Below are 25,636 nucleotides of genomic sequence, written 5' to 3'. Positions count from 1 at the left end.
TCACCTTCCAACATGACAACAATCCAACACCACAGAAGTGGCCTAGGGACAACACTATTAAAGTGGTAGTATACTCCTCTTTTTAACGTTTACCTACAGGTAAGCCTATAATAAGGCTTACCTGTAGGTAAAATTAATATCTCCTAAACCTGCATGGTTTAGGAGATATTCGCCCTGCATGCAGCCGATGACATCAGAGCTCCTTGCCTGAAAATGAACTCACGCGCACATGTGCAGGAGTGACGCAGCAGTGCCCGGGCGACCGTGTCAGGGCTTCGTTCTAAGGTAAGTATTTTATAATGAGCTTGTATGCAATGCATACTAGCTCATTATGCCTTTGTCCTGCAAGGTTTGTTTTTGAGGATACAACCGCTTTAATGTCCTAGAGTGGCCCAGCCAGAGCCCTAACTTGAACCCGATTGAACATCTCTGGAGAGATCTGAAGTGAGATCTGTCAGCTGTTCACTGACAATCCTCATCCAACCTGACTGAGCTTGTGAGGATTTGCATAGATGAATGGCAGACAATCTCCCAATCGTTGGGTGCAGAGTTTGTTGTGCGATACCCAAAAAGACTCTAGGGCTGTAAAGGCTGCCAAAGGTGCTTCAACAAAGAACTAAGTAATGGGTTGGAATACTTCAGTACATGTCATATCTCAGTTTTTTCTTTTTAATAAATTCACAAACATTTCTAAAATTCTGTTTTCACTTTGTCATTATGGGGTACCAAGTGTAGTGAAAAAAAAATTAATTTAGACAACTATAGTATCTGGCTTTAACATAACAAATTTGAAAAAAAGTAAAAGGTCTGAATACTTTATGAACACACCGTATATTGTAAAGCACTGCGAAAAACATTTATGCTATATAAATCTTTTAAAATTACAATTACCACCATTTTTTTTTCAAAGTTGGGAAAAGACTTATCACTGGGAGAAGTGAGGAAAAAATAATCTTAAAAGATACACTGAAAGCAGTAAGAATCAGTGCCATACCAGGAAGACAGACAGAAGGATCAAGCTCTTTTCTACTCTATCCTAAATAAAAAATGTGTTTCTGGATGTTCCAATTAGTAAAGGCCTCAATGGTCTAATCTGATAAAGTGATACTAAAGGATACGTTTTTTTTTTTTTTTAAATAAAAGACACTGCTGCTCCCCACTCATTCTTCCTCTCGGTGTGCCCTCAGCAAACTATATGCTAAGGGAGTACTCGTTTGGGCACACTCCCGACCCAGTCTGTATGAATCCATAGACACACATAGCACTGGTAAGCCACCCCCTTGCTCCCTCCTCACAGAAGTTTGACTGACAGCAGCAGGAGCCTATCGCCTCTGCTGCTGCTTCTGTCTCCTGGGAGACAAAAAATTGCAGGAACGGTGCTGCAGCTGGGACAGCGCTGGATTGATGAGAGGAGCCAGGTAAGTGTTAAGTGCATTAAGGTAAAAAATGTTTTGACTTTAGGACCACTTTAAATTTGTCCCCTTTTGAGGAAGGAAAAAAAATGCTAATAAGGTACAATCCTTTACTGGGTCCTCAAACTACACGTCAGTATTGAATCAAGAAGAAACAAGTACATAAATAAGACAAAAAATGAAATGTATTAGAAAAAGGTGATATTCATTGCTTACCTATTTGCATCGCTAGAGAGGGCGATCGGAAGAGGTAGAGATAAAGGTGCTGTTGGCGACATTACTGAAATTTTAGTCTTCTCAGAGACAGTTGATACACTTTTATGTGCTTTGCTTTTCTCTTTCGGAATAGATGGTTCCTCTTTCACAGTGTCCATCTTATTCACCTTTCCACTTGACTTGGCTGATTTCTCAGCTTGTACACTATTATCCACAGTTAGTGCCTGAGTCACGGTTTTCACCTTAGGTTTGTCACTTTTGCCAGGAGGGCTAGGGGCATTGTCCACTTTTGTTTTCTTTTGCTCCTTGGCATGATTTGCTTGTTGGGAGTTGCTGGCAGCCTCAGACTGTCCTTTAGTAGGAGTGGAGGTGCTGGAAGCTTTTGCTAGAGCTCTAGCAGCCTCCGCTTCCCTAGCTTTCTTGTTTTTGTTCATCTCTGCAGCTAGGCTGCTCTTCAGCGTCAAGGTGCTTGGGGAGATGCTAGACTGTCTGCTTCTCGATCTTGACACCCTATGTCTACTTCGTGAACGAGAGCGTCGAGATTTATAAGGACTTCTGCTCCTTGACCTTGCAGACCTCCTACTGTAAAAAAAAAAAAAAAAATATTAAATAGTAAATAAAGTTGCTAATGTGATAAATGTGTTTTTTTTTTCTTAAAGTTTAATTCCCCTTGCAAAGCAAAAAGAAGCGACATGTGGTGTTGTCTAAAATACATGCATGGCTTAAAACACTGTGGTTAAACAACACCTTTAAATCTACAAGCCACAGAAACTATACTTAGATGCCACAGCTGTTTATTTTGTTCCTTAATTGAAAGGCCACAGTGTTAATATCTTCTATACCAAACTTACTGTCCTTGAACCATGCGGGTTCCTTTACACTAGATTCACCCTCTGAAGAGCTTTTCAGGAGGGCGAGGAGGCGTTCTAAGTCAGTAAATGGATTGGCATCCTTTGTCTGCATTTCTGCAACTAGTTGAATATCAGTGGCAGCCAATTGGAGGCCATTTACCCTTTATGCTTGGAAACATTGCTCAAATGTTCCACGCATAATTTTTGCACAGGATCTTGCTACCAGCAGGTAAAAGCAGGCGGTTGATTTATTTTATTTATTTCAGTTACTTATATAGCGCCGTCAAATTACGCAGAGCTTTACACATATATGTTGTACATTCACATCAGCCCCTGCCCACAAGGAGCTTACAATCAAAGCTCCCCAACTCATGGCCATACACACACACACACACACACTCTCTAAAGCCAATTTAGACAGGAGCCAATTAACCTAACAGCATGTCTTTGGAGTGTTGGAGGAAACCCATGTAGGCACCGGGAGAACATGCAAACTCCAGGTAGGTAGCGCCGTGGTTGAGATTTGAATCAATGAACCCAGTGCTGCTAGGCAAAGGTGCTAACCACTTAGCCACTGTGGTTGATCTGCATATTTACTGCTGCCATTGTGAGGCAGTTGTTGTCAACAGGCAACAGAAATGCTGATAATGGCAGAATCTCTAGGTAAGAAACCTTCCAACAGATTCACTAAAAATTAAAAAAAAAAGCTGCCACACCTACAGAAATTTAGATTTAGGGCTTACTTAAAGTGGAGTTCAACCCTGAAAAACATTTTTTTAGATAAAAATACCCCCCACTTACCTTTTAGAAGAAATACTTACCTTAAAAATGTCTTGTCCAGCACTGCCATCAAGTATGGGCAGCTGAAGCCGGAGCGTCCCCTTCGGTGACATCAGAGTCCCAGAATGCCCAGCTCGTCACTTCAGGTGCAGACGCGTTATCCCTGCACAGCTTCTGGGCATGCCCAGAAGCTATTTAGCAGGGAATGACGCGCCTGCACTGGAAGTGACGAGCAGGGTCGGTGCAGGCGCATTGACTCCTGGAAGCAATGACGCTCGGCTCCCAGGAGTCAATGCAAGCGGGAAGAGACGGCGTGGGCGCAGCCACAGAGGGAGGAAGAGGAAGGAAGGTAAGTATATTTTCTTTAAAAACAAGGTAAGTAAATCAAAAATAAAAATGTAAATTATCCAATTATTTTTCAGGTACATTAAAGCAAGCTGATGATGGGAAGTTGTTTTTGAGGCCGGAACTCCACTTTAATACACTGTTTATGATACCTGGCTTGTATTATACTATTAAAAAAAAAAAAATCCACATATTTTGTGTTTTATAATTGTAGGCTATGAATATGCTCCCCTATAAATTAAAAGTATTGTAAAATATTGTAATATAATTGGAGCAGGCTAAGTCCAATGCACATTGTGTTTTTTGTATTTACCGTACTTAGAAACAAATAAGCAGCAGGCACAATTGGAAAAGTGTCAGAACTCCCACTATGCATACTTATTCCAGATCAGTGACTCAAAGTTATTGGACCAGCATGACAGCCAGGTAAGTCTATGTGCAAAGAGCAGTAAATTTAGCAAACAAATAAAATTTAGTCTATTAAAATTTGACCATTAAGGTTTTGTTTGTGGTATGATGTTTCTTCACTTTACTACCGGATTCGTAAAATTAACCCTGAACTAAAACTTTCTTGACGACAACCCACAAATCATTTCAAGTCAAGTTTGTTACTCTGGTAACACAAATTACACATATTTGCTAACAATTCAGGACAGGTAAGGAGGTTTTTTCTTAGCTTGACAATCATTTGATTCATTTTAGTTTTGGTTATGGTTACAAGTGCAAAACGGCAACTGTGTTAGCAACCAATCAGAATGCACTATAAACTGCTGCAAGCAAAAACGAGTATGGCCATATCATGGGATTATTGCATAGAACTGAATTTCAATGTACATGTACTATGCATCCTATTTTAAATGCAAATCTTTTATTGTCCCCCTGGGGCTTTTGAGTCTTCATTCAGATATTTTTTTTAGGAAGCGATTCCCTGCACAGTATGAACAATCATAGTGGCTGTTCGGCTGCTTGATCGTTCTTACAGGAGGGGGGGGACGGGACGTTCCCACCCCCCCCCCCCCCAGCCACACTCTGGTGCTTCTACCGGCTCGCCCGTGCAATCGGCGAGCCGGAGAAGGAATCTGCCGGGGCAGAAGTAACACCATAGAGAAGAAAGAGGACCAGATGGCCGGGGCCACACTTTTTAGTATATTTTGCTATCGGTATTTCTTTGCCAATATTCATCCGATTTTCACTTTTGCACTATATATATTGCTGCACCTTATCAATTTCTGCACCTTTATGATCATATTTATTTTATTTAGAATTGTGTGATTTGAATTTTAAGAATTTATTAACTGTCATCAGTTTACATATCTGCCTTTTAACTTGCCATCTGACTTATATTTATTTTCTTCTACCATTCTGCATCTCATGGTCATATGCATCTTGGTTATATGTTAATTATTTAAATCTTTATTGACATCTATTCAGCACTTCTTGCACTTATCTCTTTGCTCCTCATATGACTAGGAATATACACTTATATTAATTATTGGCAGCACCATCTACCTCACCATTTTCTTATACTACCTTTGAGGAGGTGGGCAGCAGCCAGCACTCCATTTTTATCCGCGGATTTACTTTCTTCCTTTTATCACATTTGGCATGTCTTTTTTTGGGGGGAAGCAGGTACCTAGTTTTGACAGGTACCCGCTCCCACTTCTGCTCGGGCCGTCTAGGCGGCTCGGGCAGAAGTTTTCCTCTCCCCCTTAGTCCCTCCAATCTTCTGGGACACCTCACAGGTCCCAGAAGATTGCCCGTCCTTTTAGGACGCGCCGCACAACTCACGCAAGCACACTGCGCACCCTGCTGTGAAGCCGCAAGCTGTCACAGCCGGGTGCCCACACTAGAGATGCCGGAACCACAGGGAGAAGACGGAGAGAGACGAGACTCCCCCCAGCCACATCGCTGGATCGTGGGACAGGTGAGTGTGTGTTTATTAAAAGTCAGCAGCTACACTTTTTGTAGCTGCTGACTATTAATAAACACAAAAGAAGGTGGAACTCCGCTTTAAGTTCGGACCAATAGGGGGAGGAGCTCTGGCGTTAATAATGCTCTCGCCTGCCACGGAGTAAGCGAGCTGCTTCCTAAACCCCGCCGCCCAATGCACTTCGCTGTCCACACCGGAGTGAGACAGCAACGGGATCGTTGATTAATCCCGAGCCTATGGTCCTTCTCTGCCACTGCTGTTGTTGTTGAAGGGACCTGGCCTGCCTGACTCCCTCACTGACTCATGGGTTACCGGACTCCCCCCCCCCCCTCCCCCACTGCTGGAAGATATGGATTAAGTGGAGACCTAATTGCCTTATAATGCAGCATTGGGAGTGGTTAGCCTGCTTTTAGGGGGATATGTGCAAAGCTATATGAGAAAACTTTTTGAGGGGGGGGGGGGTGCCAGGGCGAAGACCCCTTAACCAGCTGAGGGAAAAGGACTGTTCCTGAGAGAGATGTCCTCCTACAATTATACCAATTAGCAGAGGACCCCCTGCTGCTTTATACTCTGTTTCCCCTATTTGCTTAGCGGAAAGCTCCTCTGCAGGTTGTGCTATATTTGTCTTGGATATTTGACTGTCCATTATCCCCACTTTACCACTTTTTTCTGGTGGTAAATATTTTTTTTGCTGCCTAGGCATCCTTTTTTTTTGTGTTCCCCCCTCTTCATTTTACAGTCGATACCATCTGAGACCAAGGATAAAAGGCAAATCAAAAGCCAGCAAAGTAGTCCAACCCGCCTCTAGCCAAGGAGGCATCCAGCGCTATATGTCAGCAGAGACCAGTATGGTGGAAGAGGGGCTTGATAGCCCTAGACAAGAGGCCCCAGGGCAGATTGGAACAGGAAAGCCAAGACCTATAACGGAAGAGCTTTCAGCAGGGAGGATCAGTAGCCTAGGGGCAACTAGACCAAGAAGTAGTGGAGGGGCCCCTCAAGGGAAACCTAAGATGCATAGTGGAGGCCCTAAAAGGGAGAGTTCAGTCTTAGTAGAAGGAGATGGCGGCCTGGAGGATTCCCAAGCAAGCCTACCTCTTTCTAAGGAAGCATTAGCAGGACTACTGGTTAAAGTGGAAACTAGTGATCGACCGATATTGGTTTTTCATTGCCGATACCGATATTTTGGCCACTGAATATCGGTATCGGCTGATATTTTCGTACATTTTTTTATTATAAGCACTTGACAGGTACTGTTTTGGAGGGATCTGGGGGTATACAAGACTCCAAACACCTCCTCTGCACTTAGAAGCATTCAAAAATTTTGGCTGTTTTGAATGCTGTCATTTTTTTAAATCTGGCACAGAGTAGCCGGAAGTGATGTCATGACATCACTTTCGGGTTTTTACATGGAGAACCGATCAGAGCCGAATGCGGCTTTGATCGGACCTTCAGCAGCCGTGCAGGCTGGTTGCCTGGGTCTCCCGGTGGGACGGGAGACGCAGGCGAGCCACAGAAGGTGGCGGGAGGGGGAACGTCCCCTCCCGCTCCATGTAATGACAGCAGAGCTGTTTCTCAGCCGCATCGGTTGTCATTACAAGACAGCCGACCGTCGGCTATGGACGCCGGTACCGGGGTGATGCCTCTAGCTGCAGGCATCACTCCGGGACAAGCACTTTTCCGAAATATCAGCAATATCGGTAACCTCAGGGGCCGATTCTGATATATCAGGGAAAGTGCATATCGGCCCCTGATATATTGGCTTTGCCGATAATCGGTCAATCCCTAGTGGAAACATCCTTGAAATCAGATGTAGCAGGAGTCCAGACAGATATTGGTCAGGTACTTGGCAGTGTGGAGGGGGGAATAAAAGTACATGACAGATTACTGGATGATCTGAGCAAACAGATGAAGCTACTTCAGAGAGCTAATCGTTCCCTACTATACAAATTAGAAGACCAGGAGAATAGAAGTCAAAGGTAAAATGTGCGAATTAGGGCTTACCAGAGAAACAAGGGGGGGGGGGGGAAGACCTGATAACAGTAGTGCGGAGTCTCTTTAACCCTATGCTGGGAAAGAAGCCCCCCAGAGACCTTAAAAATTTACAGAGTGCACAAGGTGGGTGGATACCGAAGCTAGGGTGGGGGCGCCCCAAGAGATGCGATTGCGAGGTTTCACTATGTAGAAGAAAAGACAGAAGTTATGGAAAATGCCTGGAATTCTTCTGGGATTACTCTTGAAGGAGGGAATCTACAGCTGAACGCCAATCTGTCGACCGAGACTCTGGCCAGAAAAAGACTTGTTAAACCGCTGATAGATCTGCTTGCGGGCTTCTAATATCACCTATCAGTGGGGATTTCGGCCTGCCTCAAATTGAAAAAAGATGACCAACCACACAGCGGTTTTGAGATTCCCAGAGGCACTGGAAGAATTTTGCAACAAACTGAATCTACCACTCCCGGCCCTGCCGGGTTGGGAGGATATCCCAGACATGCCAATGATGTCGAGGGAGGAGTGGTGGTCTCAAGTGGAGTGAAGGGGAGAGTAGTAATATGGGGGGGGGGGGGACATGAGGTTCTCTCTTGTCCTCCCTCCCTTCCCCCTCATCTCTTCTCCCATCCATTTCTTCCTCTTGGGGTGGTGTGGGGGGGGGGGGAATGGAGGGCTTGTTGCTCCAGCGGGTAGGGTTGGGTCAGAGCGCCGAAGTGGTTGCCCCCTGGGAAGGTATGGACGGTAGGTGGCACATGGCTGTGTGTCACCAGGTCCATACAAGGAATAAGATCTGGACATTTGTCCAGCCCTTCGAGGGGATAACCTCTTGGGAAGGGTATTTGGGGGGGGGGGGGGGGAAGAATTCTGTTTCTCTTTCTTCCTTTCTCTCTCATCCGCTCCATACAGGACCTCTCTGGAAAAGCATGTGTTAGTTGCTTATGTGGCTGCCCATGGCTTTGGTTAATCTAGTATCATATAATGCTAGGGGCTTGAATACACCTAGTAAAAGGCATAAGGTAACTGAAGAACTGCATCATTATGGGGCAGGAGTGGCCTGCTTACAAGAAACACATATTACATATGCCTCAAAAATTTAACTGTCATCCCGCCTTTTTCCTATGTGGTTTTATGGTGACTCGGTTTTGAGTCACTCACGAGGAGGGGCGACTGGATTCGATAGAATCACCATATTCACGCTAAAGGAGCAGCTGGCAGATCCTGAGGGGAGATTTCTGTTTATTAAGGCAAAACTATTTGATATGGAATGTTTTTTTGCAAACATTTATTCCCCCAACAGAGAGCCGAATAGGATTCTGAGAAAAGTTTTGAAAAGGTTGATGATATGTAAAGAATAGAGATTTATAGTTGTGGGAGACTTAAACATGGGGTTGGACCCACATGTGGATTCATCAAGGGGGCTTTTTTGTCTCCCACTACAATGGCAGAATGAAATTAGAAGTTTACTGGGGGAATGTCAGCTGGTTGAAGCTTGAAGGGTCAGACACCCAAAACTACGAGATTATACTTGTTATTCCTCAGTACACGCTGTCCCCGGATTACAAACATCCGACTTACAAAGGACTCCTACTTACAAACGGAGAGAGACAACAGGGAGTGAGGAGAAATCTAGCCTTCGAAAGAGAAACTGACTCCTGCAAAAGTTCTCAAGGAAAAAAGGTGTCTCAACTGAAGCTTTATCACTTATCCTTGTTGCCACAACAACCCACAATTTTCAAAATGCAGTCGTCATAGGGACAGAAAGTGAGGTGAAATCTTCTGAACAGGAGTACAGACAGGAAAACAAAATGGTACAGGAGTGTTATCCCTTCCCTATGCTATCCAAAAACTTAAAAATTATTATTTTGGCTGGAGATAAATAAAATGTTCCTGTTCTGACTTAAACAATTTGTAACAATTTAATTTTTATATGCTTACTGAAAAATGAATAAAACACGAATATACAAAAAAAAAAAAAAAGATTATTTAACCACTTGCCGACCGCCGCACGACTATCTACGGCGGCGGTCAGCCCCTCACAGGCAAAGTGACGTAGGTCTACGTCACTAGCTTGTGAGGGTCTAGGGAGCGAGCGCGCGCCGCCGGAGGCGCGCTCCCGCGTGGTCACGGACCCCCCCGCGCGTGTGACCGGCGGACCCGATGTCCGCCGGCCACTCTGCGATCGGCGGGGGAGAGGGAGAAAGTCAGGCAGCTTGTGTAAACAAGCTGCCTGTCATTCTCCTCGCTGTATGAGAGCTGATCATATGGATCTACTATGTAGATCAGTTGATCACTCTGCATACAGCTGAAGCCACAGCCAATCACAGTTAGAATCACGCCCCTAGGGACACACACAGCCCCTCCCTCTCAAATAAAGTTAACCCCTTCACTACCAGTGTATTTTTACAGTAACAGTGCATATATATAGCACTGATTATTGTAGAAATGTCACTGGTAACCCCAAAAGTATCAAAAATGTCAGTCAAGGGTCCGATCTGTCCGCCGCAATGTCGCAGTACCGCAAAAAAAAAAAAAAAAAAATCGCAGATCGCCGCCATTACGCGTTAAAAAAAAAAACAACAAAAATGACAAAAATCTTTCCCTTAGTTAGTAAACGCGATAACTTTTGCGCAAACCAATCAAAATACGCTTTTTGTGATTTTTTTTACCAAACATAGGTAGCATAAAACAAATTGGCCGAAAATTTTAAAAAATTTTGATTTTTACATTTTTTTTTGGGGGGGAATTTCATATAAAAAAAAGGGAAAAATATTGCTATTTTTGCAAAATTTACGCTCTTTTTTTGTTTATAGCGCGTGATCAAAAAATCGCACAGGTGATCAAATACCGCCAAAAGAAAGCTCTGTTTGTGGGAAAAAAAGGACGCCAAATTCGTTTAGGTACAGCGTCGCACGACCGCGCAATTGTCCGTTAAAGTCACGCAGTGCCGAATCGCAAAATACCCCCTGGTCGTTTAGCAGCCAAATCCTCCGGGGCTTAAGTGGTTAAGTACCACAGCAATGGGAAGCAGACAAATCAGGAACCCCACACACTTTAAACCCCCAGTTTAACATTTTTCCGTGCTCACGTGAGCAACAGTACCATGAAGACATACTTGTCTGTCTGTCACAATGGCCAATATGTTACACCAGCATTATCCCCAGCACAACCATACTTTTTCAAAAGCTGTCCACAGCAGATCGTCTTAGGAGACCCACTGAATTACCCAAACATTGAGATTACAGTGATATACTAACTTTGTTTTCACTAGATTTGCAATATAAACAAAACTAAGTGCTATTTCTTTTTTATTCATTTTGGATGGAGTACGGAATGGTTGCAGCCTATGCTAGTTTTTGTCATCGTGTCCCACTGGGGATATTTCGCTTTCCCTCCTGTCCCATAACCAAAGCAGAAAGTGAGAGGAAATCCCTCCAAAGTAAGGGTATCCATGGTTATCATCTGGGTCACCGCGTCCCTATTGGAAGATATCCCCTCCATTACCGTTCTGGGGACAACCCAAAATGTGGGAATTTCTTTCACTTTCAGTGATAATGGTAAATTTGACAAACAGAGAGGGTGATTTTCCCTAACAGGGACACAGACAGCAATAAAAAAGAAACATGAATGGTATTCTAATCCCTCTGTACTCGATCCAAAACTTAAAAAAAAAAAAAAGTTTTGCCTTTAGATACACTTTTAACCACTTCCTTAACTGGCCAATTCTGGCATTCTTTTCCTACATGTAAAAATCATCATTTTGTTGCTAGAATATTACTCAGAACCCCCAAACATTATACATTGTTTTAGCAGAGACCCTACAGAATAAAATGGCAGTCATTGCAATTTTTTTATGCAACACAGTATTTGCGCAGGAATTTTTCAGACAAAAAAAAAATTAAAAATTAAAAATAAACACTAAAAAGTTAACCCAATTGTTTTTTGTACAACGTGAAAGATGATGTTATGCCAAGTTTATATAAGTTATAAGTTTATATAAGATATCAAACATGTCACAATTTAAAATTGCGCACACTCGTGGAATGGCGCCAAACTTTGATACTTTAAAATCTCCATAGGCAAAGCTTTAAAATATTTTACAGGGTACCAGTTTTGAGCTACAGAGGAGGTCTTGCACTAGAATTATTGCTCTCGCTCTAACACTCGCGGCAATACCGGTTTACATATGCGGGCACGACCAATGTACGCATTCGCTTCTGCGTACAAGCACGAGGGGACGGAGGTGCTTTAAAATTATTATTTTTTTGTTTAGTTTAATTTTTACACTTTTTCTTTGATTTTTTTTCATCAATTTCATTCCTATTAAAAGGAATGTAAACATTCCATGTAATAGGAATTGGGCATGACAGGTCCTCTTTACAGAGAGATCTGGGGTCTATATGTCCCCAGATTTCACCTCTATGCTAGAAAGCTTGATAAAAAATAAATAAATATAAAAAAAATAAAAAAAAACGTCAGTGTTTACATCTGCAGGCACCAGAAGTGATGTCATGACGTCGCTTTTGGCTTCCAAAGGTCATAGAGATGGCCGGGGTCGGCTCTATTGTAAACTGCCAGCACCAGCGGTTTCATTCTCCGGCTCCCCTGATCACACGGGTGAGCCAGGAGAAGCACCGGAGGACATCCAAGCACCTCAGAACCACTGCGATTGAAGAGGAGTTTTTCAGCTGTAAAAACGCTCCAACTCTGAAAAACGCGACTATCCGGCGTTTTGAGCGTTTTTGAGGCTCAAGAATTTATGGGAATATAGTTTTGCTAAAAAAAACTCAAACCCAGCAAAACACTATGCAAAAACTCTGCAAAACTCATCTATTTAACACAGCATTCTACAGCTAGTGCTACTGGCGTTTTTTTAAAAACCCAGTGTGCATGATGCCTTAACCTTGCAAAGAAAGTTAAAATAAACATCTGGCAAATACTTAAAGTGTAAGTTCACCTTGACAGAAAATCTGTAAGATGAACTTACACTGGACCCCTTCCACATCCCCCTTGGTCCAGCTGACCTGGAGTCCTGCGATCACCTGCTGTAAGACATCGGGTCACTGATTTACAGGCCTGGAGATTTTAAATCCCAGTGGCTCTCTCTCCTCTTCTCCAGCGCTGACAGGATGGGCTAGGCAGATTTGTCATCGCCATCCATGTGACGGCGCAAACCAATTAGAATGCCTCCTATCCGTACACGCAGAGAGGTACGTTTAGGAAATTAAGCTGCGGGATTTCAAATCCCCGGGCTGGTAAAGCAGCGATCCGATGTCTCAGAGCGGGTGATCACAAACTTCAGGTCAGCAGGGCTTGGGGGAGCAGGGGGGGGGGGGGGGGTGAGGAAGGGGGTACAATGTAAGTTCACCTTACAAATTTTCTGTGGTGAACTTACCCTTTAAACCTATTATTGACAGATGTATGGAGGGAGCAATGGTTGTATTTGCACTAGGAAACTTCACAATTATGTGCCTTAAGGGGCTTCCAATGACCCATCATAACAGGAACACCATTCTGCTGAATCAAAGTCTCAGTACCAGGATTTTTTTTTCTCACCATCAAACAAACAGTCCTGGAGAGTGATGGTTAAGGGGAGACAAATGAAAGCTGAACTAAACCCATCAATTTAACGGTTTCACAAAACAATTCATTCAAAGCACGTTATGAATGATAACTGTCACAGTTAACAGTGCTCTCAATGGAACGGTCGAGCCATGAAATGGCTAAATTCATAACGGATCACATGCAAAGCACCATGGCAGTTGCAAATCGAACCGAGGCTAAGATGGCAGGTTATTTGGATGTAAAGTATAGCAAGGTTTAATTAGACTTTACCATCTTGTATCCACAGCTTTTGCTTGCTTAAAAAGGGGTTTTATTTTCCCACCCAAGTCTGTAGGAATGCAAAACCCACCTGAACTACGTTAAATGCACCTGCCAGTGAATTCCTAATCATCTCAGAAGCGTCTAACCAATGCCATCGACATTAGTACCAACAACCGTTGTTTAAATGAAACTTGAAAACATGATGTGCAAGAAAGTGGCAAGCAAATATTGCTGACGTGCCATTTATAATTCATATCTTTTGATCTTGCTATTAAAAACCTGGTTAAGGCATTTTCTGTTATCAAGTAAAAACTGTCTGCCACTTGTGCTAATCTGTCACCATGTTACACTTGCTGGAAAATACAAGCAACGCTGCAGTATAAACTAAGTGGCAATGCTGAAAACAGTATTTTATAAAAAAAATGCCAAGTTTTTATGCACAGAGCTAAATGTCGTCAAGTTATGGATTACAATGCGCTTGGCAGTAACCTGAAACCAGCAGGGAACAATACACGAGGATTTTGAAAAAAAAAAAAAGTTAGGAGAGCCCGGGTACCTTGCCTATCAAAGTCATGTAACCATCATCTCCTCCAGTAACAGATCCTATGATGCACTGTGCATTTTTCAGTCCCCACTTACCTTTTTTGCTGGATTCTCCCCCATAAACACACACACCCAGCGAATCCAGGTTTGTTCCGATTAAAGCTCCATTGCTGCACACCAGGTCCTGCGGCGTCATCTTCCTTTCTCATTTCACTGGGAGCCAGCTGTTCCTTCTGGGTGCTTGTAGCCTTCCCCCCCCAAGACGTGCCACAAGGTCCCTCTTACAGTGCTTTGTGGTGCCTCAGACGATGACTCCTGGAATATGCGACATAGATATTCCAGGAGGCTGCAGGGCAAGGTTAATGTCATTCTCGCCTAGCCAAAAATGGAGGACAGGCGCAAATCCACCATGAGAATAAGAAAAAAATGGCTAAACCCAGGAAAAAAAAAAAAAAAAAAGTTGGCCTTTTCAGATTAGGGAGGGTTGGAATGGTGAAAATGTTTATTCTTGCATGAAGCCTGCTTCAAATAAAGCTGCATTTATTCACTGAATTTTATTCAGACAATTTGGACAGCAATATCTGCTGTTAGAAATGGGGTTAATTTACAAAACATGACATCACTACTGCAAATCAGGTGACAGTTGAACAAACATGATGTCATCAAGAGCTATTAGATAATAAAATGACATTAAAGGCATTGTGAAGTTTTTTTATTACTAAATGTTATACTTACCTCCTCTGTGCAGTTAGTTTTGCAGAGTGGCCCAAATCCTCCTCTTCTGGGGTCCCTCTCTGTGCCCCTGGCCCCTCTTCTGTGCGCCTGGCCCCTCCCTCCTGTTGAGTGCCCCCACAGCAAGCAGCTTGCTGCGGGGGACCCCAAGCCGAGTCACGGTCCATTCAGACACAGAGCCACAACCCGGCCCCGCTCTTTCCTGACTGACTTTGAATGACAGTAGCAGAAGCCAATCATGATGTACTGCTGTCTCAGCCAATGAGGAGGGGAGTCCTGGGCAGCTGAGACACTCCTGCAACATCGCTGGATAGTGATGGGCTCAGGTAAGTATTAAGGGGGGGGGGCTGCTGTACACAGAATGACTTTTTATCTTACTGCATAGAATGCATTAAAATAAAAATCTTCTGCCTTTACAATCCCTTTAAAGTGCATGCATTAGCCAAAAATTAGGTTTGCATTTTGGATAGAGTAGCAAAAGGTTAGAAACCCAGAGCTGCTAGGTTATTATTGCTGTCTGTGTCCCAGCTGGGGAGTATCACCTTTCTATCTGACCTTGTGAACAGTCTTCAGTACAGATAGAAATGGGAAATACAAAATGTAAAACTTGTCACAGAATAGAAGGTGAAAGGAGTCTTCCAATGGGAACAAGTAGAGGTTTACCCCAATTTTGCAGATTTCCTTTCACTTCCTATTGTGTTTACGCAATAGAAAATGAGAGCCTCATGAGGTTTCTAGCCATTCCTTACTCTATCTGAAGTTTAAAGGATATGTGCCCATTAAAACGAATGCCCTTACCCTTCATGCCCCAACCTAACCAGTCCCACCTTAGCCCTCACAGATGTACTGAGATCCTTTGGATGCAACCTGCAGGGTGTTTACATTGAGCATCACAAGTCCTCACTGTTCCCACAAACCTCTATGGGGGTTGTTTACCGTTGTCTCCTGAAGGTGGAGGCGAATGAAAGAGCCCCATTGAATTTCGTGAGGCTGTACTGCACAGGCACCGCAAGGACTTGCGGCATCGGATGTAAACAATCATAGGAGGCTGCAACCTTTGGATCTCGAGAAATATACATTTGTGAAGAGGGGAGGTTAGGGTCGGTTAGGTCAGGACAAAGGGACAACAAGGCTTAGTGAACCTTGTTTTAAAGCAAACCATCACCCTCTTCAACAACTGTAAATCAATTCCCCCTTTCCCTTCCTGTTACACAGCTGGACTTTTTTTTATTATTTTGAAATAATTTTTCTTTACAAGACCTAATCCTGCACTTCCCGCTTTCTCACCTAGGTGGGAATGACATTAGCCAGCTGCCTCGTAATATACCATGTCACGTATCCCAGGGAACTTTGGGGCAATCTCCACCACACTGCACATGCATGCGCACCATGTCATTAGGGGGCTACAAGTTCCAGAAAGAGACAGCTGCCAGTCCACCCCAATTACATGAGGAAAAAAAGACAGTGCAGGACCCAGCGTGTGACAGAGGATTATACCAGACAATGCTGGATTCCCTGGGTGTATGAGTAAAGATTTCATACCAACCAGCAGACAAGGAAAGGGGGAAAAAAAAGCAATGGGAGTGAAGTTCCTTCTTAACCTCTTGCTGCCTATGAAATACATATATGTGGCAGCTGGAGGGGGGCTTTAACGCCCACACATGCATCCCTGAGGAATGAGGTTTCTCTGCCGCACAGTGACAGAGTTGTCAAAGACAGGCTTCCGATCATGTGATCGCCAATCCCAGTGATTATGTGATCAACAACTCTGTTCCACCTCCTGGCAAAATAATCCACTTAAAGCACAACTCCAGCTTTATGACTTTAAATAAATGCTGTGGCTCCTATCAGCACTATTAAATTGTATGGAGCATTAGCTACATACAGTTTGCAGTGCAGTGTTCCAGAAGTGGTATGGAGGCTTCTCAATATTAGAACAAAACTGAGCTGGGTGCTGCTTTATCATTCACAGGTAGCCTTGTATTTAAAGCGGAGTTGCACCCAAAAGTGGAACTTCCGCTTTAGGTGGTCCTAACCCCCTGACATGCCACATTTGGTATGTCATTTTTTTTGGGGGGGGGGGGGGGGGGCGGTTACCTAGTTTTGACAGGTACCCGCTCCCACTTCCGCTCGGATTGCCACGGCGCCCTGAGCGGAAGTTCTCCTCTCTCCCTGCAATCTTCTGGGACATGTCAGAGGTCCCAGAAGATTGCCAGCCAATCAAGACGTGCAGCGCAACTCGCGCATGCGCAGTGTGTACCCGGCTGTGAAGCCGTAAGCTGTCACAGCTGGGTGCCCACACCAGTGATGCCGGCGCCGCCGAGACCAGAAGGAGAGGATCGAGGCTTCGGGCGGCCGCATCGCTGGACCGTGGGAGAGGGGAGTGTGTGTTTATTAAAAAAGTCAGCAGCTACACTTTTTGTAGCTGCTGACTTTTAATAAACACAGAAAATGCTGGAACTCCGCTTTAAGTGATGAATACAAGGCTTCCTCTGATTGGCTGAGGTAGAGATCGTGATTTCATCTGTCCACCTCAGCCCTTCAGAGAAAGCATTGTAATTATGGATAAAATACAAAGCTTCTGAGAATGTCTGAGCAGGGCTCAACCCAACTCACTTTTGTTCCAACAGAAGGTGGCAAGTCCCCATTGCTACTGGAATACGGCACTGCATATAGTTTAAACAGCGCTGACAGCAGCCGCAGCAATTAGTAAAGTTTATAGTTCAACTGGACAAGCTTAGCCCAAATGAACTATTTAAAAGGATAGCAAAGCTGGAGTTAGTTCAGCTTGTATAAGAGCATCGTAAACAGCAAATTACCATTCAGCTCCAGTTTTTAAATGTTCAACAGATCCTAATAGGAGTGTTGATTGCCATTCACACTTTAGGCAAGCTGCCAGCAGGCTTTCAACAAGCTTCAAGAAGTGCTGAAGCCTGCTAGCAGCTTGCCTAAAGCAGCAATCAACGCTCCCATTAGGATCTGCATTCAACATTTACAAACTGGAGCTAAATGGTACTTTAAAAGTTTCAACAAAGCTAACTGAAAGCTCTGCAAATGTCTGTTTTACAAGCAAAAACCCATGTGAAACAGGCCTTAGGCTTTAAAGGATGGCCAGGAGGAGCTCAAATGTGTTAAAATGTATTTATCCTTTAAGAATAACATTTGAAATGAGGGCATATTCACACCAGCAAGATAAGGTTTTGAAGTTTTTTTGTTTTTTTTTTAACAGCGATATGCCATTATGTGCCACAGTGCATTGTGGTATATTAGGGTATATTCAAACCAAATGCGATGGGACTGCATTGCGTGGCTACTTCAGCGCAGTCCCATCGCATGACAAGACAAAATGTATGCCCAGTTTACATCACTGCATTGGGGTAACGTGCAGAGCACGAAGCAATCCAGCACCTTGCACTGTGCGGCGGCCAACTGAACTTTATGAAACGTCTGTGTGAGATTTCAATAAAGTCTGTTTAAAAAAAAGAAAGTGAACAGTGTGATGCGCTAAGATCGTCAGCTGGTGTGGATCAGCCCTAAAGTCGGCCATATGGGCCATACACACTATAAGATTTTCTGAAGACTTTTTCCTTCGGACTTACCAAAACCATATAATCTGAGGTCAAACCTAAACACTTTCAATTTGTATGCAATCTGGCAGGCCCTTGCACTACATAGAAAAGGTAAATCTGAAGGAAATCTAATCACAAAAGTTGGATAGTGTGTATCCAGCTATAGATGGATCGAATCTTGGATGGTTCAGCAGAAACCGGCTGGGATTTGATCCATCTTTGGGCAGACTGGTTGTACCCAAGTCTGTCCCATCGATTGACTTCAGTACAACCAGCCTGTTAGATTTTTTAACATGTGAACGATGCTGGTGGCTATAGCTACTTCAAGTTGTCATTTTGTTCTGCCGGCTGGGAAGGCTCCCCTTCGGCAGGACACAATAGTGCTGCGGGGGGGGGGGGGGGGGGGGGATAACCCCATTAAGACTAAAGCCCCGTACACACGCATTGATTATTGGCCGGAATTTTCGGCCAACGTCCGATCTGCCAATTTTCGGCTTGTTAGTATGATGCTACCGACAACCGACTCCGACTTTTCAGTCGAAAAAAAATCTGGTGTGCATGCTATAAAATTTTTGTTGGCCGTCAACACAACGGCTGATTTCCGTCAGTCAGTACAGATTTCGGCAGACAAAAATCTGATGAGCAAGACTGGGCATGCTCAGAGAAGAAAAAACACACTGAAAGTAAACCAACACATGACATCACTTCTGAAGTAGATTTTTGTTGGCCGAGAAAATTTGTGTGCAGTCTAGGCACATTCCAACCAACAAAACACCGCTCTGGACAAAAGACGGCCGATCGGTCGGCTGATAATCGTTGCATGTGTACGAGGCTTAAGTTCTCATTTTGTTCTGCCGGCTGGGAAGGCTCCCCTTCGGCAGGACATAATAGTGCTGCAGGGGGGGGGGGGGGGATAACCCCATTAAGACTTAAGCCCCATACACACGTACTGATCGGCCGTCTTTTGTCCAGGGCTGTCGTGTCTGTTGAAAACTGCTAAAGACTGCACACGAATTTTGTCGGCCAACAACAGCCGACTGCAGAAGTGATGTCATGTGATGGTTAACTTTCCCTGTCTTTTTTCTTTTCTGAGCATGCCCAGTCTTGCAAATCTGCTGTTTGTCGGCCGAATTCTGTACTGACTGGCGAACAATCGGCCGTTCTTTGTTGGCCAACAAAAATTTTAATGCCTGCACACCCGATTCTGTTCGGCTGAAAACTCGGAGTCGGTTGTCGGAAGCATCATACTAACAAGCCGACAATAGACCGATCGTTCGGCGGCCAAATATTTACGGCCGACAATCGCTACGTGTGTACGGGGCTCCCTTTACACTTGTGTGACTTATCATACGCCATCAAAGTCACATGACAAGTCACAGCCCATTCCTTTCAATGGCATCTGTTCAAATTGGTGTGACTTTCAAAAGCTGCCTGTACTGTTTTGATGTGACCTTTGATGCAACTTTGATTCAGAGAGTGTAAAGTCGGATCAAAGTTGCACCAGTGTGAACGGAGTCTGTTTGTGTTGATGGGGGAATCTAGCTATTTTCTTTCCTTCAACCCATAGTGGAAGGAAACAAAATCAAATCTATGGCTTGCTTAACATGCATCCAAATGACCTGTACTGTGCAAAAATGCCCAACTTCTTATTAGAGAACTGAATACATAGAGCATAAGAAGAAATCACCATGTCATTGTGTGAATGAGCCCTAACATACAACGTATCACCGATCCTGGTGTAAACTCCCAGCAAGTGACAGCGCTACTAGCTGGGCAGGTGACAGCATGACAAACGTGACAGACCCCAGTACCTGCCATGGCCTGTAATAATGGAGGGAGCGGGGCTCACCTAGTGACCGGGCTGTAAGGGCTCCGAGATCTCCGGCGGCCCGGAGAAGTGTCCGTCCTCTCATAGTTGGGAGATCGGCGGCCTAGCCGATGTCCGCTGTAGCCAGGACTGGGTGATCGGGCCGGGCTGGCCGATTTCTTGCGATGGTTCCCCTGGGGCGAGGCCCTGGACGAGCTCCGGTCCCCTCTGTAGGCCTTAGGCGTCTGTTTACTGTACGAGGCCGCGGCGGCGGCCTCCTCTCTCTTCGGCCTGTGTGAGGCCGCGGCCCTGACTTCTGTCCTCTTGGCGGACTCCTCCTGAGGCCTCCAGGGCTGAGCGTGCTGCAGAGACTCGGCAGGGAGCAACAGGTTCCCCGTGGTCTGCCTATTTCTCCTGTCCTCGGTCCGCCCTCCCCGGCCATCGTTCCTTTGAGCCGACTCCTGCCTTCGCCTCTTCCTCCGGCCGCTCCTGTCCGACTCCCCGGCCTGGCGTAGAAGCGGCAGCGGCGCTTGGTGCAGCATAGGCGGCGAGGGGCACCTATCGGAGGCCGGGGATGGGATGAGGCCTAGCGCCGGGGTGAAGGAAGCCTCCTGGCCTTGTTCGACTTCGGAAAGCGAGCTGACGTCGTCGTATTCCACCGGGGCGCTGTGCAGAGTGCCGACCTTCCTGAGGAGGTTCCTGCGTTCCCTCTGCCTTTTCTTTCTGTCTCTATGGTGCCGGGCTCCCCGAGGGACAGCTGGCACTTCTCCCTCCTCCATCAGGCCCATGTTGGCCTCTTCGGGCCTCCGTCTCCTTTTCCCGTGCCGCTCTTTCCTCCGCTTCCCGGAGGACTCCCGGGGCCTGTGACGGTGTCCGGACACGGAGGAGGCGGCTGAAGACGAGGTGGACAAGGCTGGGGCGGGGGGCTGGCTGAGAGAAGAGCCCCCGGGTATAGGGGGGCAAAGAGGAGAGAACATGCCGAGCCTTTGTCCCCCGGAGTCCCCTCACAGTGACCAATCACTTCTCTGCGGCTGTACGGCTCCCCTCACTCCACACCGAGCCCGCTCATGTCCGTACACAATGCTTAAGAACGATCCGCACTGACAGAGCTCAGCACAGCCATGACTGAAACTTCTTCATCCGGGACTCACTCGTGTCCGCTCCGCACTCAGCCCATGGTCCCTCAGTCAGTCAGCAGATCCCAACACTGTATGCACCCCGCTTTACACACACCACCACCGCTTCCTATGTCAGCCGGGCCGGGCCCACAGTCTTCATGGTGAGGAACCAGGCCTGCTACTGGGCAAAGCTAAACAAGGAAGTCCAGCCGGCTCCATCATCTGCACACACACCTCCCACTCCGGCACATGGCAGGGAGGGGAGAGCCGCTCACTGGAGGAAAGTCACTGGCATGGCAGGACAGGGCTACTGAGGTGTCACCTCATACACAGGACAGAGAGGGGCCACTGCAAGGTGGGGGCTCACACATCTCCACCCCCCCTCCTCTATTATATATGTCTGCTTTCACTTTCATTCACTTTGACAGAACTTTCTGTTTACCTCACCCCTTCCAATTTCGGAGACAGCCCTCTATTTCTAAAGGCTCGTACATACTATACGAACCCTTGCATCCGAGGAGCCAACATACGATTTTCAGATCGTTTGTAAATAACTTTCCAAAGCCGATTACGACCTTCCCAACCAAACTTTCTGAAGGAACAAGCTGAAAAAGTTTTCTCGTATTGGAACATAATTAACTATTTTTATTTAATGCGTACCATTTTCGTACAAGAAAAAAAAAAGTAATAAAAGATGATCAGAAACAATAAATAACAACAAAAAGCCTTTGTCGTACGAAGAATTTTCGTACATTTTTTTCTTCCTTGGTTCCGACTTGCTGTGAAACATTGAGGAGAATCGGAAAAATTGCGTTAATGATTTTCTAATATTGTGTACCCCACCCCGCTGCGGTTCCTTGCTTTCTTTTATCTGGCCCTTGGGGTACTATTCTATCCACTGACACCAACAATGGGGCATTATTTCTCCCACCGACACCAACTGTGGGGCACATTTCCTTCCACTGTCACTGGTGATGGGGCATAATTCTTTTCATTGATACCAACAACGGGCCGCTACTCCTCCTACGGACACCAACAATTGGGCACTATTTCTCCCACTGACACCAAAGAAAGGGCACAATTCCTTCCATTGTCACCGACGATGGGGCATAATTCCTTTTATTGTTACCAACAATGGTCCACTACTCCTTACACTGACATCAACAATTGGGCACTACTCCTCCCACTGACACCAAGGAAAGGGCACAATTCCTTCCATTGTCACCGACGGTGGGGCATAATTCCTTCCATTGTCACCGACGCTGGGTCATAATTCCTTTTATTGATACCAACAATGGGCCACTACTCCTCCCACTAACACCAACAATTGGGCACTACTCTTCCCACTAACACCAACGAAAGGGCACAATTACTTCCATTATCATTGACACTGGGCATAATTCCTTTTATCGATACCAACAATTGGCTACTACTCCTCCCACTAACACCAACAATTGGGCACTACTCTTCCCACTAACACCAACGAAAGGGCACAATTACTTCCATTATCATTGACACTGGGCATAATTCCTTTTATCGATACCAACAATTGGCTACTACTCCTCCCACTAACACCAACAATTGGGCACTACTCTTCCCACTAACACCAACGAAAGGGCACAATTACTTCCATTATCATTGACACTGGGCATAATTCCTTTTATCGATACCAACAATTGGCTACTACTCCTCCCACTGACACCAACATTTGGGCACTACTCCTCCCACTGACACCAACGAAAGGGCACAATTCCTTCTTTTGTCTACGAAGTTGGGGAATAATTCCTTTTATTGATACCATCAATGGGCCACTACTCCTCCCACTAACACCAACAATTGGGCACTACTCCCACTGACACAAATGAAAGGGCACAATTTCTTCCATTGACACAGACAATGGGGCATATTTGCTTTCATTGATACCAACAATGGGCCACTATTCTTCCCACTGACACTAACAATAGGGCACAATTCCTTCTATTGACACCAACAATGGGGCATAATTCCTTTCATTGATACCAACAATGGGCCACAATTCCTCCTACTGACACTAACAATTGGCACTGCTCCCACTGACACCAACGAATGGGCACAACTCCTTCTATTGACACCAACGATAGGGCATAATTCCTTTCATTGATACCAACAATGGGCCACAATTCCTCCTACTGACACTAACAATTGGCACTGCTGCCACTGACACCAACGAATGGGCACAATTCCTTCCATTGACACCAACGATAGGGCAGAATTCCTTCCATTGATACCAACAATGGGGCACTACTTTTCTCACTGACACCAAAAATGGGGCACCAATCCTCCCACTGACACCAACAAAAGGGCACATATCCTCCCCTTGTTACCAACCATGGGGCAGAATTTCTCCCACTGACACCAACAATGGGGCAGAATTTCTTCAGTTGACACCAAGGATGGGGGACTATTCCTTCAGCTGACACCAACAATGGTGCACTATTCATTCTACTGACACCAGGGAAAGAGCACTAGTCCTCCCACTGACACCAAAGATAGAGCATTGTTTAGTCCCACTGGACGCCAGGACATTTTCTGCTCCCACTGACCCTAGTCTGGCCCCCCTAAAGTCTGAAAAACATTAAACTGGCCCTTTGATTAGAACGTTTGAGGACCCCTGAACTAAAGGCAACACTTTATTTTTATTATTTTTCATAGGAAAGGTTATTTTTTTCCCATAGGTCTCCCACTGAGGAGATTTCCCTTTGCTTCCCGTCCTGTAGCCAAAGCAGTAAGTGAGTAGGGATTCACCAATATACAGTATCGGCCTCTGAAAATTATCAACATTTTGCCAATAGAAAAAAGTGCCGATATTGGCTGCTGAAAATGATCATCTAAAAATAGGGCTATTGGCGGTTTGCCGATAGAAAAAAAAGGTGCTGATATTGGCCACTAAATAAAGGGTTATCAGTGTTTTACTGATGGGGGAAAAAAGGTGCTGATATTGACTGCTGAAAATTGTCAGCCAAATATAAAGTTATCGGCGTCTTGCTGATAGAAAAAAAAGTGCGAATATTGGCCGGTGAAAATTTTTGGCCAAAAATAGGGTTATCTGTGTTTTGCTGATAGAAAAAAAGGTGTTGATAATGGCCGAAAATGAATTCATGTTAATTTAAAATTCATTATATTAATTAAAAAGCAGAATGTAATACAATTATATATAAAATATTTATTTTTAAAACTGTCCATTTTGGTTTGTTGCTAAGTGCATCCAGAATTTTCAGTTTCGGTCCAGAATTTTCATTTCGGTGCACCACTAGAAGTGAGAGAAAATCCCTCCAGAGTGAGAGAATCCTTGGAGTGGATTTGCTTATTATTATTAATATTATTATTAATATTATTATTATTATACAGGATTTATATAGAGCCAACAGATTGCCCAGCGTTTTACAACGTGAGGGCAGGCAGTACAACTACAATACAATTTAATACAGGAGGAATCAGAGGGCCCTGCTCGTTAGAGCTTACAATCTAAATAGGAGGGTCAAGTGATACAAAAGGTTATGTCTGTGGGGGATGAGCTGATGGAAATAGTGGAAATACAGTTGTTAGGTGGGGACAGAATAGGCTTCTCTGAAGAGAAGGGTTTTCAGGGATCAGCTAAAGTAAGACAGAGTAGGAGATAGTGTGACAGATTGGGGTAGGGAGTTCCATAGGATGGCAGAGGCTCTGGAAAAGTCCTGGAGGCAAGCATGAGAGCTATAGAGCAGGAGGGCTTAGTAGGAACGAAGACTTAAAAAAACAAAATCAAGATGGTCTGCACAATAATCACCAAGCTGCAGTCCCACATAACCTCCCAGGTGTGTAAAACAGTGAATAAATAGGTGCAACCATGCTGAAAATAATCAATAATACCTAATGCCTTATTACAAACAACAAGCGCAAAAATAAATTCATGCATATTAAGTATGCTATCTAGTAAAAATAATGGGTCACATAAATAAATAAAAAAACTCCACAAATTCTTAAAAAGTAAATAAATATCAATCATTTTTTTTACAGAAATTAATGTCTATCAATTCATACAAAATAAATAATAAAGTGTCCAAAATTGTCCATGCATATTAGGCTACTGCAATGTCATTTTCAATGCGACTTTGGATGTGGTTAGCATATTCTATGGAGCTAAATCGCACCAAATTAGCACAGGAACCTTTTCCATAATTGCCCCATGCACAGAGTTGCATTGATGTGAATGGGCGCTACTGAACACAACATGATTTCCCTTGTCATGCGATTCTCTGTGACTTAAGTAAAATCAGAAATTGATGGCACCAGTGTGAAGTAGTTCTGAAGGCAAATAGACTGTTTACTTTGCAAGTGTAGTTGCACTCATTTTCCTTAGTAAATATACAGTCAGGTCCAGAAATATTGGGACATCAACACAATTCCATTCTTTTTGGCTCTATACACCACCACAATGGATTTGAAATGAAACAATCAAGATGTGCTTTAACTGCAGACTTTCAGCTTTAATTTGAGGGTATT

The 25,636-nt window shown here is 44.6% G+C and overlaps 1 protein-coding gene across 1 annotated transcript in view; it reads right to left on the bottom strand.

Moving 5' to 3' along the window:
- CDK13 (cyclin dependent kinase 13) overlaps positions 1 to 21,521 on the bottom strand; it is an 80,686-nt gene extending 59,165 nt beyond the window's left edge. The window contains exons 1-2 of the mRNA XM_082259510.1: positions 20,040 to 21,521; positions 1,629 to 2,207 (exon numbers count right to left, since the gene is read on the bottom strand). Coding sequence (XP_082115636.1) covers positions 1,629 to 2,207; positions 20,040 to 20,974 — 1,514 coding nt within the window. The 5' untranslated portion in view covers positions 20,975 to 21,521. The remainder of the gene's footprint in view (positions 1 to 1,628; positions 2,208 to 20,039) is intronic.
- Between the last annotated feature and the right edge of the window lie 4,115 nt (positions 21,522 to 25,636).

This window comes from Pelophylax lessonae (assembly GCF_965119305.1).
Source record: "Pelophylax lessonae genome assembly, chromosome: 5".
In the NCBI taxonomy this organism is placed as follows: Eukaryota; Metazoa; Chordata; class Amphibia; order Anura; family Ranidae; genus Pelophylax; species Pelophylax lessonae.
The sequence above is the reverse complement of the archived record's forward strand: the minus strand, read 5'-3'. Positions and strand labels throughout refer to the sequence as shown.